The 25,703-nt window shown below is 33.6% G+C and overlaps 1 protein-coding gene across 1 annotated transcript in view; it reads right to left on the bottom strand.

Moving 5' to 3' along the window:
* ATF7IP (activating transcription factor 7 interacting protein) overlaps positions 1 to 25,703 on the bottom strand; it is a 156,932-nt gene that overhangs the window by 25,238 nt on the left and 105,991 nt on the right. The window contains 5 exon segments of the mRNA XM_020994314.2: positions 3,663 to 3,727; positions 6,861 to 7,496; positions 8,516 to 8,604; positions 9,149 to 9,225; positions 24,473 to 24,538. Coding sequence (XP_020849973.2) covers positions 3,663 to 3,727; positions 6,861 to 7,496; positions 8,516 to 8,604; positions 9,149 to 9,225; positions 24,473 to 24,538 — 933 coding nt within the window.

Raw genomic sequence — 25,703 nt, forward strand, 5'->3', positions numbered from 1 at the left:
GCCTACATCTCTTAGAACCAAAGAGTAAAGTAAGAATTAAAAGAATCCACCAGTAACCAATCAAACAAAAACTCCTAGAAATATTATAGCCAAAATCCAGAGCTCTCAAGTAACGGAAACCATATATTTAAGCAGCCAAACATAAAGAATTCAAGAACTGAGAAATCACAGTGAGCATCATACAAGATTCATCAGCCACAATAAAGGGGTGGAAAGCTTAGAAGATGACATTCCAGAAGGTAAATTATATATATGCTTATAACCAAGAATAAATAGACCTTTATTGATAAATAGTGTTTTAGGGACTTTTAAAATATTGCTTTCTCATGTAATTTTGCTGACATAACCTTCTCTATACTTGCAATTGTATTTGTGATTTTCTGGGAATATATGCTACAAAAAGTCAAATGTGGTGGTGTGTGCTTATAATTTCAGGTATGAGAGAAGCTAAGACTGGTGGATCTCTCAAACTCAAGGAGGAGGCCACACTGCCTGAAGAGGGGCAAATCTGCTGAGATAGGAAATGGAATATGTCAAAGAACTTGTACCAATCAGAGTGGGATAAGGCCCTGTATTTCTATGAGATATGGAGATTTAGTCTTTTTCTCTTCCTTTTCCTTCTACTTCTTCTTTATCTCTTCTTCTTTCTTCATTTTATGTTCTAATTTTATAGAAACCAAAGAAAGGCCATTCTGTCTTTCTCTAATTTAGATAATGTAGATGCTTGCCTATAATAACTAATAGTTGCAGTATTGGTCTTCCTTTTTTGAAATAAATCTGTGCTGAGCAACAAAGTAAAATGTTATTTTGAGTACTGTTCATTGTAACTTTTGATAAAATACAACTATTACTGTTAAAAACACTAGAAAGCATAGTAAAGAAAAGTTTCCTTAAAATGATAAACCGTATCTATTTAAAACTAAGAACCAGCATTATCTGTTAAGGCAGATAAGCTAGAGAGGCCTTTCCAATAACATCAAGGGTAAAGCAAGCATATTTATTACCACCATTACTATTCAAAATTGTATTAGAAATGCTTGCTATGACAATAAGACAAGAAAAAGAAATGAAAACAACAAGCATAGGCAAAGAAAAAAGATATAATGAGAAAACTAGATAATTTGGATTCTCTAGAATATTAAACATTAATTATTTTGCCCATTTTATGGGGAGCTTCTAAATTTCTTCCTTTGCTAGGTTTTCTGACAACAACATATTTATGTCTATTTTTGCCCTCTCAACAAATGAATCTGGAATGAAGTTCTTTAAAATTTCTCTCCATCATTTAGCAAAATGCAATTGCAAATCAAACCAAACCTTGCTGACTACTGCAAGCAGGCTGTAAACTGAGTCCTATGACTCTATATAATATATGACTCAAATACACAGTAACCATGGGTAGATAGGTCCTTTTTCCTACATACATCGTAACTTCAGAGCACTAACCAATACAGTATTTGCACTGTCAAAATTCTATGTGTTCCATCAGGCCGATGCTGATTCTAACAATCATGAATCAATTTATTACACTAATTATTTCCACTGTATATTCAGTACTGCTATTGGAACTACTTCAAAGCTACAATATTTACTATTTTCTATCAGCTACTGCTTTAATAGGTTATATACCTAGCTCGTCTTTCATTTTTCTAATTTTTTTTTGGTACATCCTCTTCCTCCATGTCAAAGACAATATCCCCCAAAAGAAGTTAAGATTGATCATGTTCTCTCTTTTCTTTCTGATGAAATTTCTTCCTGTTTAATCTGGCTTTCAAAACAACTGATCACAGTTGTAACACTGAATATGCCACACATATAAAGCACAAAGAGAACCACTTTTAATTCTGAATAATGTGAGGCAGCAAGTGAAAATGATATTCTAAGTCTCTTATAAATGAAATAAAAGTAGGTGGTATTAAATAGATTTAAAAATTTTATAGTTATAAAGAACTATCAAAAACATTAATAGTAATTTTTTCATTTTATTGTAACCAATATATTAAAACTTTTAATACAACAAAGATAATGAAAACAGCTTTTCATTATTATTACTGTTTTAAACTTTTTTTTTTGCAAGACAATAGGGGTTAAGTGACTTGTCCAGGGTCACACAGCTAGTAAGTGTTATGGTCTGAGGCTGCATTTGAATTCAGGTCCTCCTGACTCCAGGGCCAGTGCTCTATCCACTGCACCACCTAGCTGCTCCCCTATTTTAAACATTTTAAATTTTTTTCCTTTCCAGTCTTGAAAATATTATTTAGCATGTTCATTAACAATACTACAGGGAATGATGTTTTCAGTTCTTTGTTTCATTGAACATGAAATTCTAAGTATATGTTAATCTTGTTAAAATGTCATTTAAAATCCCTGAATATAACTTCAAAATATTCTATACTTTATTTATACTGTGTTTCTACTTCAATATTTATTTTGAAGGAAGCTATAATCTAAGAATCTTCAAGAAAAGTCTGACATCCTTCTTCTTGCTGTCCCCATCCAAATATTTCCTTTTTAACAGCATGTAACTCCTATGTAGACCATAGGAGTGGTAAATATATATACATATATGTTATATATATATATATATATATATATATATATATATATATATGTATGTATATGTGTATATATTTATTTCCAATCACAGCTGTTATATTTAAATAGATTCATAAAATGTCATGGTATATTTTGTTTTTGGTTGAAATTCTATAAAGTGAAGGTCATATGATAGTGGAAAAATTTTGACTTGTAAACTGCAGTGAAGACAGAGAAATGTGAAATAAACTAATACTACAAAGCAACATATGTTCACTTGATGACATTTTGTAAATAAAAAAATAACCTCATAAAAGAAAGTATGCTCTAATTTATCCCTAAAAATGAATATGATTAAGACTGAATGTCATTACACACGAGACAGCTGTCCTAATTTTTCAAACACATCTCTCAGTCATTCCTTCCTAGAATAATAAAGAATTTTTGCATTTTCACTTGTAGATGTTTTTCAATATGGATAAGACCTATGATGTGCAAGTAGGAGATGTGTATATGTAAAGCAATCCAAGCTATGCTCAATCAGAACTTCAGAATGTTATGTGATCTACAAAGACTTCAAAAGTAGAAGACTAGGAATGACAGAGAGGGATCCCATATCAAGTTTTCACTTAGGAAATGAGGTAGAAGGCTCATGAGTTTCATCAAACTGCTAAAAAAAAGCTCCTCATTATTCTCTTAATGACTTTCCCTTTAAGTTGCAGCTGATACACTCTGATGAAGACTAAATAATTTTTAAAAAGCTACAATTTATCAATAAAATAATTATTTATGGAACGAAGATAAAAACCAGATATTTTTCCTTTATCAAGACAGAATTCTTAGCAGTGCATCATGGTACCCAATCAGACTACTCTTAGAATTCATGTCTACAATCAAAGCAGAGATTAGTCAATACACTAAAACAAGTCCATCTATAATGGAAACATTTGTAATAGTGCCATTCACTACAGAAGAATATATACTTCTTGTCAAACATTTAAAAGATAAAAGAAAACATTTGAATGAACAGCTGTGAAAACTAGTTGGTTAAAAAAGTCATGAGAGAATAATTGAGATCATACCCCTGTGGATTTTCACTAAGATTTTATGAGGAAAAATAATCCTACCTGTGGTGTATTCTCAGCTGGTCTCTTATTCACAGAAGCATCTGTGGTTTTGTTGGTCTGGTTCTCTAAGGAATTAAAAACAATTTTCCTTTCAACTAGAGCTGCACACAATATAACAAATGTTCCAACAGTTAGAATACAGAAAATAATTTCTTTTTAATAAAAAAACACACTAAATTTTACTCCTCCCGGGATGGAGCTGATAAAATCCAAGTCAATTTGAATAATGACAAATTGCTAATCAAATGAATCAATCTTATGGTGTGAAATAACTGTAATGTTTCTCAAAATTCATAACTGTATTCTCAATAAATCATTTATCAATATTTCAGAGTTGTGATTTCGGTTCTTTAATTTAGTTTGTTAATTACTATATAATGAGAAAATAAATACACAACTAAGTGTCTAGGTTCAAGTTCTATCTCAGTCACATATTGGTTGTGTTACCCTAGTCGGGTCGTGACCTCTAAGTGTACCAGGCAACTCTCTAAGCAAGTTGTGGAGTAGTCAGAGATCTGTAGAGATTTCCTTAAAAGGAGTTTCCTAAATCAGTGAAATCACAAGTCTACCACTCTGCCTCCACCTCCTCCTCCCAAAGCAATTTTTGTGAAATTACACAGAAAAGAGTGACCACCAAATGCACAGGTTAAATAAAGATATTTGAGGAATATTTGCCATACTCTATTAATAAAATAATAACTAGAAAAAATAATGCAAACTTTTACTTAACTAGCATAAGAGGGTAATATATTCTCAAGTTTTCTTGATTAAATAAACATGTTTGACCAAGACAACAGAAGAAACTAAAACTAAAGCCAATTTTATCTGCACCTTTCTCTTTCTTTATTCATAGTTCTTTTGGCAAGGAGGATAGAAATTTACCTTTTTTTTGTAAATTCCTAAAATATTTCTAAACTGAGAATGAATTAACCCAATTAAAGAATATATTCTATAAGCATTTGCTTTTATTAACTAAGGCATATCTTAAGATGAATTCAACAATCTTAGATGAATATAGGTACTTAAAGAGCTTCCATCAGAACTCCCTGGTGTGACTTATGAAGCAATATGGTAATAGCAGAAAGACTACTATACTGGTAGTCAGCAAATATCTCAGCTCAACTTCTGTTTTGTGATCGTGGGCATGTCATTTAATCTCTCTTTGAGCTGCAGTTTCCTCGCCTGTAAAATGAGGATAAGAACACCTGGATACAAGGTTATTGTGAAGATCAAATAAGATCTATAGTTCTCAATTCTAAGTACATTTGGTAGTCAGAATCAATGAATGCTAGATGCCGATATCACAACCAACTCTTTTTTAAGGTTCACCCTGATATCCTGGTATTGAGAAAAATGTCTATAATCAAACTAGAGGTTTGGTTACATGATTACATGATTGGAGAATAGGGTGTCTTTTTTGGTCCAATGTTCTGCTCAATAACGTTAAAAGATACACTATACATGGATCACTAATTGAAAATAATTTTTAATTTAATTTAATTAAATACTACATAATTAATTATATATAATTATATTATAACATAATATAATTATAATCATATATATAAATAACTATATATAAAGTTAAATACATTAAGAAACAAAATAAAATCAAATGGGCACAATTTAATCTTTGATGATTCAGAGAAATCATTTTAGAGTGTTATGTATGCATGTTTGAAATAACACTGTGATATATGTGTATAAATATGTATATATACATACAAAAAACACATACACATATAAAGTATCATCAAGATTAAAGACATCTTGGAATACAGATCTGTTTACACAGAACAAATAACTTATATTTAAACAACTTGTACTCTATTAACAGGCATTACCAATCAAACCCATTTATGACTATATTTGTAAACATGCTAGCAATATCGAAAAGGTTCACAAGGTAGGGATATTTCATCAAAAAAGTGAACCTTCTGAACCCTGAGATGAGAATTCCTACTCTTGCCTTCACATACTTTATAGAACAATAAGCAGAAAATGAAAGTTCAACAATGTCTTTGCTTGTAAAGGTATGATTTTTAATATCTTTTTATAACAAATTATCATAAACAGACACACACGCACTCACACAAACACTGTCTGACTAGCTTTGTGCACTGACAGAGCTGATGATGAGTCTTGGTTGACAGACCTAAACTGTGATTAAACTAGTATTTGGACCTTGAAGTGTCATTGGGCTCTACCCCAGTTTGTGTATTCATTAATACTACAAAATAATGGTTATTAGTGTTTAAAAGGAGCCAAACAGTAGGCTACTGAATAGGTCAGGTCACATATGCATATGTATGCTCAAGACATACACTATAGTTACTAAAAGAAAGTTGATTATGACAAAATGCTTCATATTTTATTATCTATTTGATAACTGGGAAATTTTACAACCCTGGAATCTGCCGCTTGACATCTTTCTCTTTTGAAAACAGTTTAAGTAGAACTGAGGTCAGAAACACCATTTAAACACGAAGATTAAAGCAAAAACACGGCTTCTTGAGAGTAAGAAATACATAGGTGGATTTTAAAGATTTCAGACATAAGTTGATTATATTGTGAGCATTTGATAACTATTTTTATATCTAAATATACACTATTAAACATGGTTTTATGCTGCAAAGAAATCTGATAATACCAGCTCATTTCTTTGTTTCTTCCTCTTCTCCACCCCCTCCCCCAAAACACCTCAATTGTGCTATAAACACTAAATAAGGTTTTAGAATAGCCTTCTTCTTGGAGCTACTAAGGGAAATACAGATGAAGAATGTGGAATTTGAAAGCTCAAGTCCACATGGGTAGGGACTTGGTATTATTTCTTCTCCTAAAAGGATTATTTCCTTTATGCAGGATACTTGTTCCAGAATAACTTTTGAATAACTCCAGAATAATTTTTGAAAAAAGTTAAAATAACTTGTTTGACATGAATGAAAGGTATATTATTATTAAAAAAAATAACTCATAGTATACAATTTTTAGCCTCTCCTTACCCCCAGTAAAACTCACAGGTCATTTTTTTCCTATTTATAGATGTGAAGGATTAACTGATTCTAAGCGAATACTATTTGCCCTATTCCTTTATGCAAGTGGCTAGAAACTCTAGCCTAGTCACTGACATCAAGTTTTATTTTCCAAAGTCTATTTTCCAGACTGCCACCACCAACGCTAAATCCCATGATAACTTACCAACTCTAGATGGAACTGCAGTATTGCTAGGCTCAGCAGCAGAAGTAGTACCAAATGCAGCAAGTGGAATTTTCATCTGTATGGAACTTCGATTGCTGGCTGGATTATACAGTCCTGAAGTACCTACTGCAGGTAAAGAAGTCCTTGTGGCTTGTGCAATAGGGTGTGCTGCTGAAACAGCCTGTACTGCAAGTGTTGTTCCTAATGATGCAGCACTGGCCGGAGAGTTCCTCTGAATACTAGGACTGGGTACAGATGGGTTGTTATTTGGTTTAATGGGGTTTGTTGATGGCAACGGTGCTGGATTTTTGGTAAGACCACTAACTGTGGACTGACTTTGCACAGAAATAAATTCAACATTGCCAGGCTGTTGATTAGTGACCAAAGTCCCTGTGTGGCCCTGTAGGAGCTGAGGCTGGGAAGATACTGCAACAGGTACATGTAAGATCACTGGCAAAGACTGTAAAGATATTGTGGGTTGCGAGTTTCCACTAGACACCTGGGTAGACGCAACTACTGGAGCCGTAGTTGGTGCAGGAAGAACTGATGCCGTCAAGGAGCCAGAGGTTACTGGAGTTTGAGATTTAGGTTGACCACTGACCACTGTCTGAGGGGTGGCAAGGCTGGATGAAGATACTATAAATAGAGAGAAGATTATTATGAATTTCAGTGAGCCACTACCATTTTTAATTATCAACCAGGTTAAAGTAAATATTAGGTTAATTTGCAGATAGCATAAAAACTTTTATAAACCACATCTAGATTTAAAATAACTGAGTGTTGAGAATAATTTTGGAAGAAATTTATATTGCATTAATTAGTACAAAGAGAGCTTGAAAATGAAAATTAATGTGCAGAGAAATTTTATGTGACTAATAAAAGCCTGTTCTGTTGGACACAATGCCAAGACCTAATTAACTTCTGAGCAATCTATTAGCAAAAATAAGCAATGAGAAACCAAGATATAATTCAAAAGCCACTAAAATAAGAAATTCATTTCAAAGATTATTATCACCATTTATCAATATGATGAGGTCATGGTAAAAACTATTTGAATATCATAAATTTTATTATTAGGGAATATTTTATTCCTTGCAACAAATTTTTCCTGAGTTAGCTAAGAGAGATAGTTAATGAATACATAATCTGATTAGTCCAATCCTAACTAGACTGACTTGGACCAAAAAGAATAAATGTAGATTAACATGAATGTGGCAGATGAAATGAAATGGGTGTGGAGATGAAAATGGGACCAAAACCCAAAGAAAGCAAAAGAATCAGAGTATTATTGGAGTTCAGTAGTTTCTTTGATTTCTATACTTCTTAGCTATTATACATTCCATTCAAATGCTTGGAATTTTTGATGCCATGGTAACCAGCACATAAGTACAACATCTAGACATTTATCTACAACATAAAACTAAGCCAAAATGATAACCAGTCTCTGATTTACTCATCTAAAATTTTAAGATGACTACCTTACAGTACCGCTGCCAATAGTATAATTGTATTTGGTGCTGTAATATGGACAAATGTACTCATATTTCCTGTCAGTTTCATTCCTGCTTGTAAATGCTTAAAAAGAAAAGGGCAAAAATATAAATCCTAAAACTCATTAAAATTCATTTTTATCTTGGTGAGGGGAGCTTTGTTACCTGTATTGACAGGGGCTTGAAAAGGTGATGGTGTGCTTTCTCCTATGTTTCTCTTAGACTCCAGCATCTGTCTCACTGTGCCAGCATTTCTGCAGAATAAATGTTAACATCAACATTCCCAAAAGGTACACATAGAACAGAGAGAAACAATAATAATAAAAAGGGAAAAGTATCAAAAGGCTGCAAAAACTTGGTTTTGTAGTAAAGACAGGATACATTGAGGCAGAAAGGTAGAAGAGCAAGGAGATATTAAATAATTCCAAAAAATGTGGCCAAAAAAGTTGGGGGATGACTGTTCTTTTATTGACTGTTTCAATGTAAAGGCAAAGATTAAGAAGCTTAGAAAAAATAATCTACCAAAAAGTTTTCCCAATCATTTCTAAACTACTTAAAATAATACTCCTTTTCCACATATTCTTTTTACAACAATTTTTAGGGGAAAATTATTTTAAATTCAAATATTAAATTTTAGCAGGAAAGAAACAGAAAATAGAGAAAACATAAAAGATTAATTCAGTATATATATATATATATATATATATATATAAAATTTGATTAAATTTCATTTTTTCCCTATTCAAACTGGCTTCCCTGCAAATGTGAATATTATGCATAATGCTTTTTAGCTCTCACCTATAAGTTAAAGTATTAATGCTGACAACTTCATTTGCAGATGACTTCCCCGGTGACACAGGTGGATTTGGTGGATTCTGGAAAGAAAAATATGAAATCATAAAAGGTTTTATGTCTCACACAATAAATGTAAGAAACAAGAACTTCAGATATACTGTCAACATGTTTTTATATACTAATTTCAATTTGATTTTATTTTTACTCCAACAAAACCAATTCAGGATCTAGGTAAAAAATTCCAATATGTTTCCAATCACCCCAAAGGGTTATCCTGAAATTCTGTAAAAATTTCAAATATGAAGTCTAAACAATTTTAATTTAAAAAGAAATAAGATACAATATAGAGCTTTGAAGGGGAAGTACTGTGAAATTAAACAAGTGAAACTGAGACATTATGAAACAATTAGAAGATGCTGAAACAGCAAAGTGAAAATAGCCATGTAGAAGAAATCTGAAGTATAACAGCTATATGTGAGACAAAGAGAAGAAGAAAAGAACAAGTAAAATATAGATGGAAACCAGATTTCTACACAAGATGCTCTCCTAGACACCTAAGGCCAGTTTCAACTTAAATGAAGGCTTTGACAGGAAACTAAAATACATCTTATTCAAGATAAGGTACCTTTAGGGGGCAGCTAGGTGGCGCAGTGGATAGAGCACCGGCTCTGGAGTCAGGAGGACCTGAGTTCAAATCCGGCCTCAGACCAAACACTTGACACTTACTAGCTGTGTGACTCTGGGCAAGTCTCTTAACCCCAACTGCCTAAAAAAAAAAAAAACAAATTTTTTTAAATGAGGTACCTTCTATAGCTCTAATAATAAATAAAAATGATTTGATTCTTTAACCACCTGCTAGGTATACTACAAAGGGAACAACTAAACTGAGTAGTAAGTAAGACAAGATGACACCCAATGCTGCTAGGATTCATGTCTGAGGGTACTGACTTTGATTATTATTTGTCATAATTCAGCACAGTGGATAAAGGGAGATGAGATTTGATTAACTCTTAGTTGTTTCATATCTACTGAAGAGCTATAAAAAAGGTATATCACTTTTCCCACATAAGGTGAATATAAGTAGAAAAGAGCTGCTTATATTCAAGGGCATGATGTTTCAAAGCAACAAGTGATAAAAGGAGAAAGTCATCAAGTGCTAGGGAGAAAAAGAAAAGATAAGTACTGGTTGTCAGATTTTATGGTTGAGACACTTAAGTCTGCTGTCTTCCCAGGCTATGTATCTAAGACATGATCTGACAATGACAATATCTGACAAACCTGACAACCACTAACTAACTAACTAACTAACTAACTAACTAACTAACTAACTAGCATTTGGAAAACATTGCTATAGACTGTGAAATTCTGGGCAACAGAGAGCAAACTTTAGTGGCATAAGTGCTGTTTTCATTATTCTTGTCAAAAGTAGAGGCTCCAAAGAAAAGTATTTGGATTTCTGGATGATGGCTTAAATTATGGCTTCAAGACCAGTTAAGGAATGTACCTATTACCTGATAAAGATAAAATTATCTCATGTGTGGAAAATATGATAAATGGTTTAAACTAAAAATGGTATGGAGGAGAAAACTGCCTAAATGTATCTGCCGAACTGAATAGCACATACAGCAATAAGTACAATAAAAGAAGTAGAGAAAACCATTAATTCACAAAGATATATGTAAGAATAAATAGAAAAATAAAGTCCATGACCAAAAATTTCTTTGCACAAATGTACAAAATATAAGTAAATTAAGAATAACCAAAGAAAACAAGTATAACACATACATCACTGAGATTTGGTGAGATCGATAGAACTCAGGACTAGAATATGGCTACAGAAGCAAATACCACGTAAAAAAAATGAAAACAGATATTAACAGTTAGAGGTAGTAAATCACTGTTTAAGAATACTGAAGGGGCAGCTAGGTGGCTCAGTGGATAGAGCACCAGCCCTGGATTCAGGAGGACCTGCATTCAAAAACGGTCTCAGACACACAGCATTTACTAGCTGTGTGACCCTGGGCAAGTCACTTAACCCCACTGCCTAACCTCCCCCCCTCCCCCAAATATTTAACACATGTGAAGGAATCCACAAATAAGAACAGTGGTCAGCATTTACAGGAAAGAAAAACAAAAGTAATATCTCCTTTTAAGTATACTACAGATCAGCTGAATAAATGGAGTAAAAAAGTGAAGGAGTTTACAAACCAGATTACAAACATGGCACAGAAAAATTATATCATAATTACTAGTAACTTCAAATTTCCAGACATCCATTAAAGCTTTCACTGTGCCAAAAGAAGGACATGAAAAAGTCTTGATTGGCTTTAATAATTCCAATCTAAAGGAAGATGAGGGAAAAGGCAAGGTGAGTACTACACTTCAGGACCTGATTGTGAATGTGTAAGAAGAACCAATTACTAAAGTAAAAAAATGAAGGAAACTTAAGGAAGAATTTACTAGTCCCCATATTAAAATCTGTGATGGGCAAATCCTGCACATAGTCAAAGAAACCCTATATTTGGCTGATGTCAAAGTGTTCGTAGAAAAGATGGGTAGTTCCCATGGCCTGAAAGCTCTGAAGAATAAATTTCTGATGAAATAAACACAAATTATTCCAGGGAGAGAGAGGAGGGAGAAAAGCCAAAGCTGATTAATATGGATGCATTAAATGAACTCACTGAACAACTTAAATTTCAAAACAACACGAAAAGAACATGGGAGCAAGAACAAGTAGTGGAAGATGAATAATAAAAAAGGGGTCACAGTACAAAAGGATAGTATTAGGATGAGACAGAAGAAATGTTAGTACAATTAGGTAAACTCAGAAATGATTAAATGGCTAGAACCAAAGAGATGTAAATAATTAGTAAAAATCAAAATGGAGGTTGTACTCTGAAGGGTCTAAGGGATCTGTCCTTGTTCTTTGGTTGATAAAAATGTTCAATATTTTTATCAGTGATTTGAATGAAGTCTTGACAAGCACGCTTCAACTGGCAGATGGCATGAAGCTGGAAGGGATAACTAACACACTGGATGTGAGTGTCAGGATCCCCAAAGATTTTTCTATGCTAGAACAATAAGCCAAACTGGTTTAAGATAACAGATAAATCCAACATGTGGATTCTAAAACTAAACCACATGAACACAAGACAGGGAAAGCAAGGCTAAACCAGTTTGTCTTGTCCTACACTTTGTTCTCTGCCTCTGTCAGACCACAAATGGAGTTTTACGTTCAGCTGTGGGAACTACATTATAGAAAGAATAACGAAAAACATGAGAAAACCCTAAGGAGTGACAAAGAAACTGAGGAGACAAATCATATGCTATGTAAGAATTAGCTGAAGACACTCTTAGGTAAACTTTACCCTGTTATGAGAGAAATCAAGGCACAAAGTTCAACATGATCAATTTATTGACAAAGTGCAAATTTACTAATAAACAGGGTCTCAGCCTTCTGAGAAAGTTAAGACACTGAATGAGAGGGACAATTCTCTTTTATACACAAAAGAAAAGAGCCCCCAGAATAGCAGACAGCATCACAGATAAAACAGCATGACTGGTCACAAAGTCTGCAGCATCATAGGCATGAGGAACAATATGATTGGATGGAAATTTGAGAACCAGGGCTAGCAACAAAAGCCTCCTTCAATCTGTCACTAAGAAATTTCACTGTTGGAATCCACCACAAGGACAGTTCAGTGATAGTGGACCAGACTCTCTGGTGTCTATGTGCATTTTTCAAGGATGAGATTTCTTTGAGGCAAAAACAGAACAGAGATCAGCAGGAGAACTGAACTTCTAAACTTCATTCAGAGACAATAAGTGATTTATAAAAATGGTGAATTTCCAAATAATTTCAAGACAAATGAAATGTGACTTAGGCAGTTACAAAAATGTCAGCAGTGATACAGAATCAAACCAATTACAAAATGGAGTCAATTTGACTTTCTCAATTTTCAAGTCCAAATAAAGAATGATAGTCATCTATCTTCAAGTATTTGAAGGGCTATCACGTAAAAGGAAGATTACTCTTGATCTGCTTTGGCCTAATGGTATAACTGAACAATGGCAGAAACCATAAGTTGCAGAGAGGCAGATTTAATTAAGATGGATAGAAGGGAAAACTTCTTAACAATTTTAGCTATCTTAAAGTGGAATAGGTTGCCTCAAGATGCAGTAGGTTCCCCACTTCAATGGGAGTTTTTAAATAAAGGTTAGATGACTTCTTGCTAGAGATTCCATAGAACAGTTTCCTGAAAAGGCATAGGTTAAAAATGGAAAGTCTTTGAAGTCCCCTCTACTGCTAAGACTCTGTAACACTCTGCTAAAATGGGGAGATTTCATCACGATATGGACTCTGTGTATCTAGGATGTGAAAGGGAACCTTCAGACTTAGCAAATCAGACAAACACCACCTATGCCTAATTATCATGGAGGTGAAGGGGAAAGGGAGAGAAGAAAAAAGTGCCAAAATGAGGCTAAAAATAATTGCTATTCAGGTAGATCTGTGAAGTTAATCGCCACTTAAGAAGATGGTCTCTGAAAAAAAGCCTATGTATAAATATATATATATATATACATACACACACACACACACACACACACACACACATATGTATGTAAATGTGTACGTATATTTTAAGGGGAAAGTAGACCTGTAAACTAATTACAAATGTTTTCAACTGAAACTGGAGGAGGAAAAACACTGAGATACCTAACACCTAAGCCAAATATTACAAAGAGTGGCAGATCTGAAACAGGAATAACAATAGAAACCCAGAAATTATCAGAAGAAAATGTCAAATGGGGAAAGGACAATAAGAAAACCCATAGCCTCAAATGTTTACAAAAATATTATTATATCATAGGCAATAAGCAAAATAAAATAGAACTCTTATACAAGAACGTACATTCAAATAAATCACTGAGAAAGAATCGGCTATGAGTCATGACTGGAATATCATAATCGAAAGATACATATGTTATAGAAGTAAATTTGTGTTGTTGAACAAAAAAACACATAGAAAGATAGAGATGAGAAGATAAAGCATGAAATTACAACACCTCCAAATAAGCTAGTGATGCCGAAAAATAGGAAATGGAACAAGGAAAAGAAATCAACATGAACTATCACAATATCCTACAGCTTTTGTATTCCAGGCTCTAGAAATAAAAAAGATAAAAAAAAACAGTCCCTATATTTAATGTGAAGAGACAAAATATACATGAGTATAAACAGAATATAAACAAAACAAATACAAGGAAATTTGGGAAAGGGTGTAATAGCAGTTTCAGAGAACAGGAAAAACTTCATGAAGGCAGCAATGTTTGAGCTTTTTGAAGGAAGCTAGGAATTCTAAGAGGCAAAAGTGAGTGGGGACTGCATTCCAGGCTTAGGGGACACTTTTGAAAAGGCAAAGAGATAAAAGAGATAATATTGTGGTATTAAAAAACCAAAAAGCAACAAGTTTGCTTGGATTAACACACTGGAGCCATTTTGTGAAGGATTTTAAATGCCAAACAGAAGTTTGTCTTTGGAGCTTGAGTTAAATGGGAGTCATTGCAGTTTCTTGAACAATGGAATGATAGGGTTAGATCTGGACTTTAGAGATATAACTCTGGTAGCTGTTTGAAGGACAGGTTAGAGAATGGAAGAGACCTGAGGCAGGGAAACCAATTATGGAGCAACTGTGACAGCCTACATCAGAAAGCTAAGTGCCTGAATTACACTGGTAGCTGTTTGAGATTATATTGTGGAGACAATTGGGTGGCTCAGTGGATAAGAGCTCTGGGCCTAAAGTCAGGAAGCCCCGAGTTCAAATTCAGCCTCAGACATTTACTAGCTGTTTTAATTTACTTACTAGATGTCACTGAACCTCTGTTTGCCTTGATCCATTGAAGAAGGAAATGGCATACCTCTCTAGCATCTCTGCCAAGAAAATCTCATGGACAGTATTGGTGTACTACAGTCCATGGGGACACGAAGAGTAGAAAACAATTGAACTACTAAAGAACTACAACAAGAAGATTGCTTTGGTTTTTACTACTGTGCACCTAATCTATTCCACTGATCTACAGCTCCATTTCTTAGCCAGTAATAGATTGTTTTCATGATTACCAACTGTAATATAGTTTTAAATATGGAATTGCTAGATAATGTAAAAAAATATTAATTCTCTTGATATTCTTGACCTATTTTTCTTCCAGAAGAATACTGTTACTATTTTTTCTAGCTTTATAAAATAATTATTTGGTAATTTATTGGTATGGCACTGAATAAATTAACTTAAGCACCATCTTTTTTATATTACTGGCTTAGCCTACCCATGAGTAATTACTATTTTTCCAATTGTTTAGATCTGTATTTGTGTGACAAGTATTTTGAAATTGTGCCATATAATCTCTGGGTTTGTCTTGGTAAGTAGACTCCCAAGTATTTCATATTGTTGGCAGTTTGGAAATGGAGTTTCTCTTTTTATCTCTTTCTGCTGGGTTTTGTTGGTAGTATATAGAAACACTGATAATTTATGAAATTTTGCTGAAGTTGCTAATTGTTTCAACTAGTTTAAAAATTGATTTTCTAGGATTCTCTAAGTTCACCATCATATCACCTGCTAAGAGCGATAGTTTTGTTTCTTCATTGCCTACTTTTATTCCTTCAATCTTTTTCTTATTGTTAGAGTCAGCATGTCTAGTACAATACAGAATAACAGTGGTGATAATGGACATCCTTAATTCACCCCTGATCTTACTGGAAAGGCTTCAAGTTTATCCCTGTTAAAGATAATGCTTCCTCTTGGTTTTACATACATATTACTTATCATTTTAACAAAGCCTGCATCAATTCCTATACTTCCTAGTGTTTTTAAAATGAATGGATGTAACATTTTATCAAAGGCTTTTCTTCATGTATTAATACAACTATATGAATTTTGTTGTTATTGATATGGTCAATTATGCTGACAGTTTTCCTAATACTGAAACCCCACTAGTCATAGTATATGATTTGGGGGATATATTCTGTAATTTCCTTGCTAGTACTTCACTTAAAATTTTTGTATTGATAGATTCACTAAGGAAATTGGTATTTAAGTTTTCTTTTTCCTTTTATGCTCTTCCTGGCTTAAGTATTAGTTAATTTTTATTTTATTTTATTAATTTCTCCTTGACTTTCAGGATTTCCAATTTTGGTGTTCAGTTGGATTTTTAAAAATTGGTTTTTTTTCCTGGTATTTTTAGTTGCATGTCCAATTCACTGTTCTGCTCTTTTTCTTTTTTATTGATGACATATTTAGAGACAAATTTACATGTCAAATTTAGAGACATAAATTTTCCCCTGAGTACTGTTTTGGCTGCATCCCACAAATTTTAGAATGTTGTCTCACTGGTGTCATTGTCTTTAATAAAATTATTGTTTTTATGATTTGTTCTTTGACTCACTTATTCTTTAGGATTATTTACTTTCCAATTAACTTTTAATCTATGCTTCTATACCTATTAAATGTAATTTTTATAGCATTATGGATGAAAAGAGTGTATTTAATATTTCTGCTTTTCTGCATTTGATTGTTTTAAGGTTTTTATTCCCTAATGTATGGTCAATTTTTGTAAAGGTGCCACCTACAGGTCTATCATATCTTACTTTTCTAATACTCTATTCATCTTCTTGAATTCTTTATTTTATGGTTAGATTTATCTAGCTCTTTAAGAGGAAAGTTGAGGTATCTCTCACTAGTACAGTTTTACTGTATATTTTCTCCTATAATTTATCTTTTCCTGGAAGAATCTAGATGCTATGCTACTTGGTGCGTATATGTTTACTACTGATATTACTTCATTGTCTATGCTTCCTTTTGTTTATTTTTCTTTTTTAGAGGGGGAGGCAATGAGGGTTAAGTGACTCACCCAAGGTCACACAGCTAGTAACTGTCATGTATCTGAGGCTGGATTTGAACTCAGGTCCTCCTGAATCCAGGGCCAGTGCTCTATCCACTGCACCACCTAGCTGCCCCCTCTATGGTTCCTTTTAGCAAGATATAGTTTCCCTGATTCTCTCTTTTAATTAGGTCTATTTTTGATTTTTCTTTGAATGAGATCATGATTGCCACCCCTGCCTTTTTTATTTCTCTGAAGCATAACAGATTCTGTTCCAGCCCCTTATTTTAACTCTGTATGTATCGCTCTGTTTCAAGTCTTTCTTGTAAACAACACAGTGTTAGATTTTGGTTTCTATTTATTCTACTATCCACTTACATTTTATGGGCGAGTTCATCCCATTCACATTCAGTTATGATTACCTATTTCTCTCCATCATGTTTTCTTCTGTTTATCTTTCTGTCTTTTTATCTTGTCCCTCCTCTAAAGTCTGTTTTGCTTCTGACCACTCTCTTCTTTTATCTGCCCTCCCTTTTATCAAGACCCCATCCTTGCCTTTTATTATCCCCTTCACTGCTTACTTCTCTGCTGGGTTAAGATAGATTTCTATTACCAAGTGAATACTTATATATATTTCCCTTTTTGAATCAATTTAGATGTAAGGTTTAACTGCTACCATTTTCCCTTCTACTGTAATCTATTCTTCCTTTCCCTTCCCCTTGGGGATTTTTCTTTTTTGCCTATCCAGTTTTTTTTTAACATCATTCCAACATATTTGACTCACTGCCACACCTTCACTCTATGTAGAATCCTTCTAACTACCTTAATGATAAAAATCTTAGAAAATATAGGTATTTTCCTATACATAAAGGTAAACAGTTTAACCTTGTTGAGTACCTTATGATTTCTCTTTCATGTTTACTTTTTTATGTTTCTCAAGTCTTATATTTGAAAGTCAAATTTTCTATTCTGTTCTGGTCTTTTCATCAGGAATGCTTGAAAACTTCTATTTCATAAAATACCCATTTTTTTCACTTGAAAGATTATAGTCAATTTTGCCAAGTAGATTATTCTTGGTTGCAATCCTAGCTCTTTTGCCTTCCAGAATATAGTCAAAGGCCTCCACTCCTTTAATGTGGCAGCTGCTAAATCTTGTGTGATTTTGACTGTGGCTTCATGGTATTTGAACAGTTTCTTTCTGGCTGCTTGAAGACCGGGGAGCTCTGAAATTTGGCTAGAATGTTCCTGGGGGTTTCATTTTGGGGAACTCTTTCAAGTGGTGAATGGTGGATTTTTTCCATTTCTATTTTATCCTCTGGTTCTCAGATAATGAGGAAGTTTCCCATAAGAATTTCTTGAAATATGATATCTAGGCTCTTTCTTTGATCATAGCTTTCAGTAATCCAATAATTCTGAATTTATTATTTCTCTCCTCAATCTTTGTTTTAGGTCAGCTGTTTTTCCAATAAGATATTTCATATTTTCTTTTGTTTTTTCTCATTATTTTGACTTAATAGCTTCCAGTTGCCCACTTCTAATTTTTGAGGCACTACTTTTCTTCAGTGAGCTTCTGTGCCTCCTTTTTCCATTTGGCCAATTTTATTTTTTAAGGTTCATCAGTATTTTTTGCCTCTTTTACCAAATTATCTTTTTTTCATTATTTCCTTCCTTTCCTTTCTTTTTTATCTATTTTTTCCTCTATCCACTCTTATTTAATTTTGAAAATAATTTCTTAGTTCTTCCAGGAATTCTTATTGGGCTTGTGTCCAATTCACATTTCTTAATTTGAGGCTTTGCTTATGACTGTTTTGACTTTTCATCTTCTGAGTTTGTGTCTTGATTTTTCTGTCACCACAGTAACTTTTTATGGTCAGGTTCTTTTTTGTTGTTTGCGCATTTTTCTATTCTATTTCTTGATTTGGAACTTGATGTTAATGTTGGGTTCTGTTCCTAGCATAAGGGGAGGGAGTGACTGTGTCTCAAGCTTCAGGTTTTTTTTCCCCCACTGCTGTTTTCAGAGCTAATTCTGGGGGTCTGCAAGCTTTCAGTGTTTCCCAGGTGGTGTGATCTAGGGAGGGCTGAGGTCACTGCTTTCTCAGTCTGTACTTCCCCTCCTCTTTGCCTCCTTCCCTCTTCTCAACCAGAAGAACCTCTCTGATCCTTTGGGAATGCAATTAATAATTATTCTTCAGGGCCCCTCCTCCCTCAGAGCTGGAAGTGAAAATGTCCCTTAGGATTTCTACTTCCTCTTGACTGAAAGTGCTCTACTCTGCCCTTGAACTATGACCAAGAAATGAAAATAGGCAATGGAATTGCCAAATACTATTTGGCAAATGATCCTGAATCCAGTGCTAACCCAGTACCTGGTAATCTCTGACCAGTTATCAAGTCCCCTTACCATCTCTGGCTTAAGAGCTCCAGAAGCTGCTGCTGTTTCTTTTGTTGCCACCATCTAATCTCACCAAGGTGGTTCATTCATGTGGGCTCTGCACTAGCCTCAACCTCCATGTCCCAGATCTCTCTTTCTGACCTCCCAAGCTGCCTCACTTTTATCTTTTGTTGGCTCTTTGACTCCAGCATTTGATTTGAGACATTATTTTAAAGTTGTTTTGGGGGGATGTTGGGAGAGCTTGGCTGAGTGCTTCTCTACTCCTTCATTTTGGCTCCATGCCCCCAGTCTTATAAAATTTGGAAAGGCTAATCATCAAGGTGAATATTTAGTGATAAAGTTTTTTTTTTATTGCTAAATAATTTCATGAAAAGAGTCTACTAATGACTGAAAAGGTAAGATCAATGTTGATAACAGAACACACACAAAGTAATCAAAAATACTTTAGGGTATTTAAGCAAGCACTTGTATATAATTTTTAGTTTAACATGCTTTTATTTATTTGTTTGTTACATCTTTACAATTAGATATTAAGACCTATGAGGGGAGAATCTATCTTCTTTTCTATCCTCCGTCCAAGCACATTCCACAGCATTATATAGAAAGTAGGTACTCAAATGACTTTTGGGGCATCCGTTTTTAGGAGCTTTAGAAAGTGGATGTAGGGGAAAGTTGTTATAATAAAAGTCACAATAGGCAATAAGTTTGCATAGAAAGGGTAAAGAAAAAAGGAATTAGATTTGAGTACCATACAAAAAGTCATCGATGTGAGGAGAAATCATTCTAAACATGCCCATGGTAGTGGACACTATTTCTGCTTCAAGAAATACGCAAGGTTATACTTCCAGGAGAGGAAAAGAAAATATATAAAAAAAAGAGAAATTGAAATCACAAAGAAGCTAAGAAATTTAAGATCGATAAAGAAAGATAAATAGAAATTGAGATAATTTCTACTCAAAAGACTTCTTGTCTATCAAATAAGACTTAGGTTCCTATCAGGTCTATTAAGTCTATGAATTCATAGCAATCAATCACATAAAGCCTTTCCCAATTCCCCCAACCACCAGTGCCTGCCTCCCCAAATAACTTGCATTTAACTTCCTTTTATGTATTCCTTATGGGTAGCTTAGGTGGTGCAGTGCATAGAGCACCAGGCTTGGAGTCAGGAAGATGTGAGTTCAAATCTGCCCTCAGATACTTACTAGCTGTGTGACCCTGGGCAAGTCACTTAGCTCTGTTTGCTTAAGTTTCTTCATCTACAAAATGAGCTGAGGAAGGAACTGGCAAACCATACAAACCACTCCAGTATCTTTGCCAAGAAAACCCTAAATGGGGTGATGAGTAGTTGGACGCAACTGAAACAACAACAACAACAACAAACTCTATATATACTTCAGAACTCAGCTGAAAAGCTTCCCAATGCATGACCCCATTCTTGGTTCTTCTAGCTGCTATTGCCTTCCCCTCCAAGGTTACTCTGCTCACACATGCATGCACACGAGAGAAGTATATACAAAACAATATAAACAATGTTGTCTTCTCCAATACAATGTAAACTCCTTGAGAGTAGGAATTGTTTTATTTTGTCTTTGTCCATCTGGAGCCCAGCTGTTTGTGGTATATAGTAAGGTACTTAGTAAATACTTATTGACTAATTAATCACCAAACAACTACCAATGAATGAAGGGTAACTGAAAAATAAATCCTTCAAAAAAACCCCAGGATATTTGTTCATAGTAAATTAAACTATTCTCCTTTTCTTAAAATCAAAGAGAAAATAGACTTAAACACAACAAATGTAGCACAAGAAATTTAAGTCCATTATAAGGGAAATTCCAAAAGTTTCACGGTCACATTATATACATTTTTAAAATTATAGTTATTTGTACATTATGTCCCCCTCCTATGGGACAAAAGGCTGCAAACAGTCAGGGACCAAGTCTTATTTAGATTTTCTATCTTCCCTATAGCTAGATATAGAAGGATGGAGGGGAGAGGAGGGCATAAACATTTATATAGTGTCTACTATGTGCCAGGCACTACGCTAAGCGCTTACAAATATTATCTCATTTGATCCTTACAACAACCCTGGGAGGTAGGTGTTGTTATTATCCCCATTTTACAGTTCAGGAAAGGGTCAAAACAAGTTATGTGACTTGCCTAGGGTCACACAATTAGTAACTGTTTTAAGGCCAGATTTGAACTGAGGTCTTCCCGACTCTGGGCCCAGCACACTATCTATTGTTACTACTTAGCTATCACAGTACTTTGCACAAAGTAGGAACTTAAAGAGGAAGGGAACCAGCATTTATTAAGCACTTAATATGTATCAGGCACTGTGCTAAGTACTTTACAAATATCTCACTTGATTAATTTCTGAATTTAAATGAGGAACCAAAATCATTAATGAAAAATGATACACAAATTTAAATCTCTATAAATATAGCTAATAAAAATATGTGGAAAGACTACCTATATTTACATATTTTTCTCTAAGTACCTCAGCTGACTGAAGCCACCAATATAGCAAATATCCCTAAAATCTTATTACAAGAAGCATAACAAGCATAAGCCTCATAAAGTAACACAGTACAAAGAGGGCAAGGACTCTCTATCGATTTAGGCACTAAAGCCAACAGAGAAGCCATGGTAGTCAAACAAAGGTAATTTTCTAAAGGAAAAAAAAAAAGACTGTACTGCTCAACTGCAGGTCTAAGAGAAATGCCATCACCATCATTCTAAGGCCACCAAGAAATGTAACTATTTTGAACTGGGAGAAGAGAAGAAAGTGTCAAGTGAGTTTTAACTTTTTTTTTTAAAGTTTTCCTAATAAAAACAATTAAAATGTTTAAACTATAATGCTTATGTTCCATGGTCTCATATTTCTGTTTTGGGGAAGAAAAGTCTTGAATAACATAAGTCTTATTATGTAAATCCTTTCCAATGTAGGAAAAGCATAAACATAGATGAGTATGGAACTTTGAAGAGATATTGAATCAGATTTGAATATATATTTACACAGGCACATTTTAATAAATTCTCGGTCGAGATTTTTTGTTGTTCAGAGAGCTCAACTGGGCTGGCTGCTAATATACAGTTAATAATAGTCTACAATAATGAAGAGGGCTTAGTAATATTGACACTTCGCAACCCTTCATGGGTTGCCCTTCTTCCAAGTATTATCTTATTTGGCTACTTCTCATAGGTATTTATTTGAGTCAAGTAATCCTCTGGAAGAACTACGTAACAATTATTGAAAAGCCTAATAGTGAGTCATTAAAGGAAAGGCCTGCTAAGTGAAAGAACTCCTGATGGTGTTAATGTGATAAGAAGTAGCAGGGATGAAAGCTATAAGAAATGACTTATACAGAAGACATGGTAACTGAACATAGAACAGTGTTTAAACAGGTTTTTAACCTAGTTTCTGTGAATTTGTTTTTTTTTAAGCTGATAATTATATTTCAACATAATTTGTTTCCTTTGTACAAACCAAACTATCAGAGAATTACTTTATCGGCCAGAGAAAATAACAGCAAATTTCATATGGAAGAACAAAGAGTTGGAATATCAAGGAAAGTAATTTTTTTAAGTAGGGAAGAAGGAAGAATTATTAGCATTTTCAGACTTCAAATTATTTCATAAAACAGTAATCATCAAAACTACTGGGAATTGGTTTCAAAACAGAAAAGTGGACTGATGGCACAGTCTAGACAAATTATTAACAATTTTAAGAAAGACTGCTCCAAATCACTGATAGAGAAAACTAAATTAGTACAATTCTAAAGTTTCACCATATGTTCAGGAAGTTGCCAAGTGATAAAAGATGGAAATAATCTATATTGAAGGAACCAGGGTAGACAAGTAAATGAATGTACTATTTATGATGTACCATTATAAACTAATTTGAACTATGAATTGATCCAAACATTTTGGAAAGCAATTGGAATTATACTCAGAAAGTTAACTAAAATGTTCCAATCCCTTGAACCAGAGATCTTCCAAAGACAGAATAGGTCTCATGCATGCCAATATTCGGTTTCACCAAACTTTTCTTTCTTTTTATAATTTGTTAGAAGGAAAGCTGGATGAATAGGGTAGGGAGGGATATATTCAGAAACAAATGTATTGTTAAAACGAAGGGCATCAATTTTAAAAAAACTGATAGGAAAAAGAAATAAGTAAAGAGAATATGTACAATGAGAAACAATTAAAAGATATAAAAGCACTCACTTTTTCAGCTGAAAACAGTGGATCAGAAATAATTAGTATACAGTAACTGATTGCAGGCTGTTGATGGAACATTACTTTAAGAACTATAGGTCACAGTCAATATTTGCTTACTAATAGCCAAGATAATAAATGAACTTCCTAAGTGAGGCTGTTAATAGAGCAATTTCAGGATACATACCTATCAGGGAAGACAAATATAAGGGAAAAAAAGAGAAAATTTTTTTAAAAAGACATCATAGGAGTTGTAAGACAGCAGAATAACCAAGAAAGAAGAGTACCTCTTAAACCAAAGGTTAAAGGAAGAGAAAAAACACAATGAAGTAAAAAGCCACAGAGAGAAAGATATGACACTTCTAGATATGGCTACAAAGCCTTGTGATAACTTTATAAAAGACCATAATCTTAGTATAATACAGAGACGATGAAAGACAAATTCCAGTGAATCCAGAAGGAAGGAAAAGTGAGCACAATGAAGGAATAAAAGTGTAAAATCAGAAGGAATAATACAGTGAAATAAAATCCAAAGCAGTTGATTTAAATAAAGACAAAAACATCTGAAGGCCACTGGAAAGAACTAAACAGACTCAAAGTTATTAGTATGAAGCTATAGAATAGGTACCAAGTTCACTAAATGAGCAAAAAAAGAAAACTGAAGTACAAAACAGTGTTCAAATTTCTGGATAATCTGGGTCAGAAAGGAGATAAATGATAAAAAGGATGGTAGGGGTGATTTTAGACCTTTAGAAAAATAAACTTTCCTATTTAACCCACCATTTTCTAAAAAAAAATCATTTAGTTCCCAATATTAATTTATAAATACTAATTCTTACTTCTTGTCTTTTCTTAAGGTCCTCTTTGGCTGCTCCGAAGCGTTTGGTCAACCTGGCTATTTTAGCCTAAAGAAAACAATAATAAAACTGAAAAGTGTGCATTATGACATTCAATTGAAGGCTAAAAAGAAGTTAACAAATAATATTATTTAAAGAAGCATGTCATCTTTGAGATTTACACTTTATATCTCCATGAGCTAGCTCCCAAATGGAAGCATATGAAACAGTGTCAAGAAAAAAGTAAACAGGAAATTATGGCAAAAAATTTTCTGAAGCTTTCTCAAATATTGATTTCCTATAGGTTTGCTGTGGTGGTCATTATAGTGCTAATATTATTATACATTTTTTTTCATTCAACTACACAACTTAAAAATCAAGAAAAAAATAATGGAAGTTATATTATTGTGGAACCAAATTTTACATGAAAATAACATTATAGTTACACATAGATGCTTCATCATATCACTTATTCAAAGTGTACCCAACTTTGAAATACCCAAAGAAATCACTGGTTAAGTAATCTCTTTGCTGCATACGTTTGACTGAAATTAAAATCCTCTAATTTGTTACTTGCTTTCACCGTCAAAGTAAAATTATTCACTAAAGAGTTTTTTTAAATTAAGCTAGATATTAAAAGGGACACCAAAAATATACACAAACATAAGCCCTAACTAATTTACCATCTGATTTTTTTGGGTAAAAAGCAAGTTTTTTTAAACCTACTGGAGGAAGATCCTAAACTGCAACTTATTAAACGAAGAGGTACCTGATCCTGTTAATACATAAAAACTGTTTAACTGCATTAGATTAAATGGACTTATTGCTCATTTGATTAATATTACTACAAAGGCTATGAAAATTCAATTAAATGTACTAATAGAAATAAAATTATTCTAAAGATGATGGTTCAGATTCTTCAAATATGATTTTTATTACGTTTTAGCTAATATTTTTATGTAGGAATAACTTTGTAGAGATAATAGAAATAAATGGGGAAAACTTTCAATCAATTCTTTAATCTAGTTCTAAAAACTTGTACTTTCTAACTAAAATCTCTCTTAGGTTCATCCTTCTGACCCTACTCCCATGGAGACTGTCATAATTCAGGCCCACGTCACTATTCCCCAACAACTGTGATGTAGAATTTGGAAGTGCTGACTTTGGAGTCAGGAAGATTTGAGTGCCAACCCTGTTTCTGACACTAATTAGTTATGTGACTCTAGGCAAGTCA

The sequence above is a fragment of the Phascolarctos cinereus genome, unplaced genomic scaffold (assembly GCF_003287225.1).
Source record: "Phascolarctos cinereus isolate Bilbo 61053 unplaced genomic scaffold, phaCin_HiC Scaffold_1;HRSCAF=81, whole genome shotgun sequence".
Taxonomy (NCBI): Eukaryota; Metazoa; Chordata; class Mammalia; order Diprotodontia; family Phascolarctidae; genus Phascolarctos; species Phascolarctos cinereus.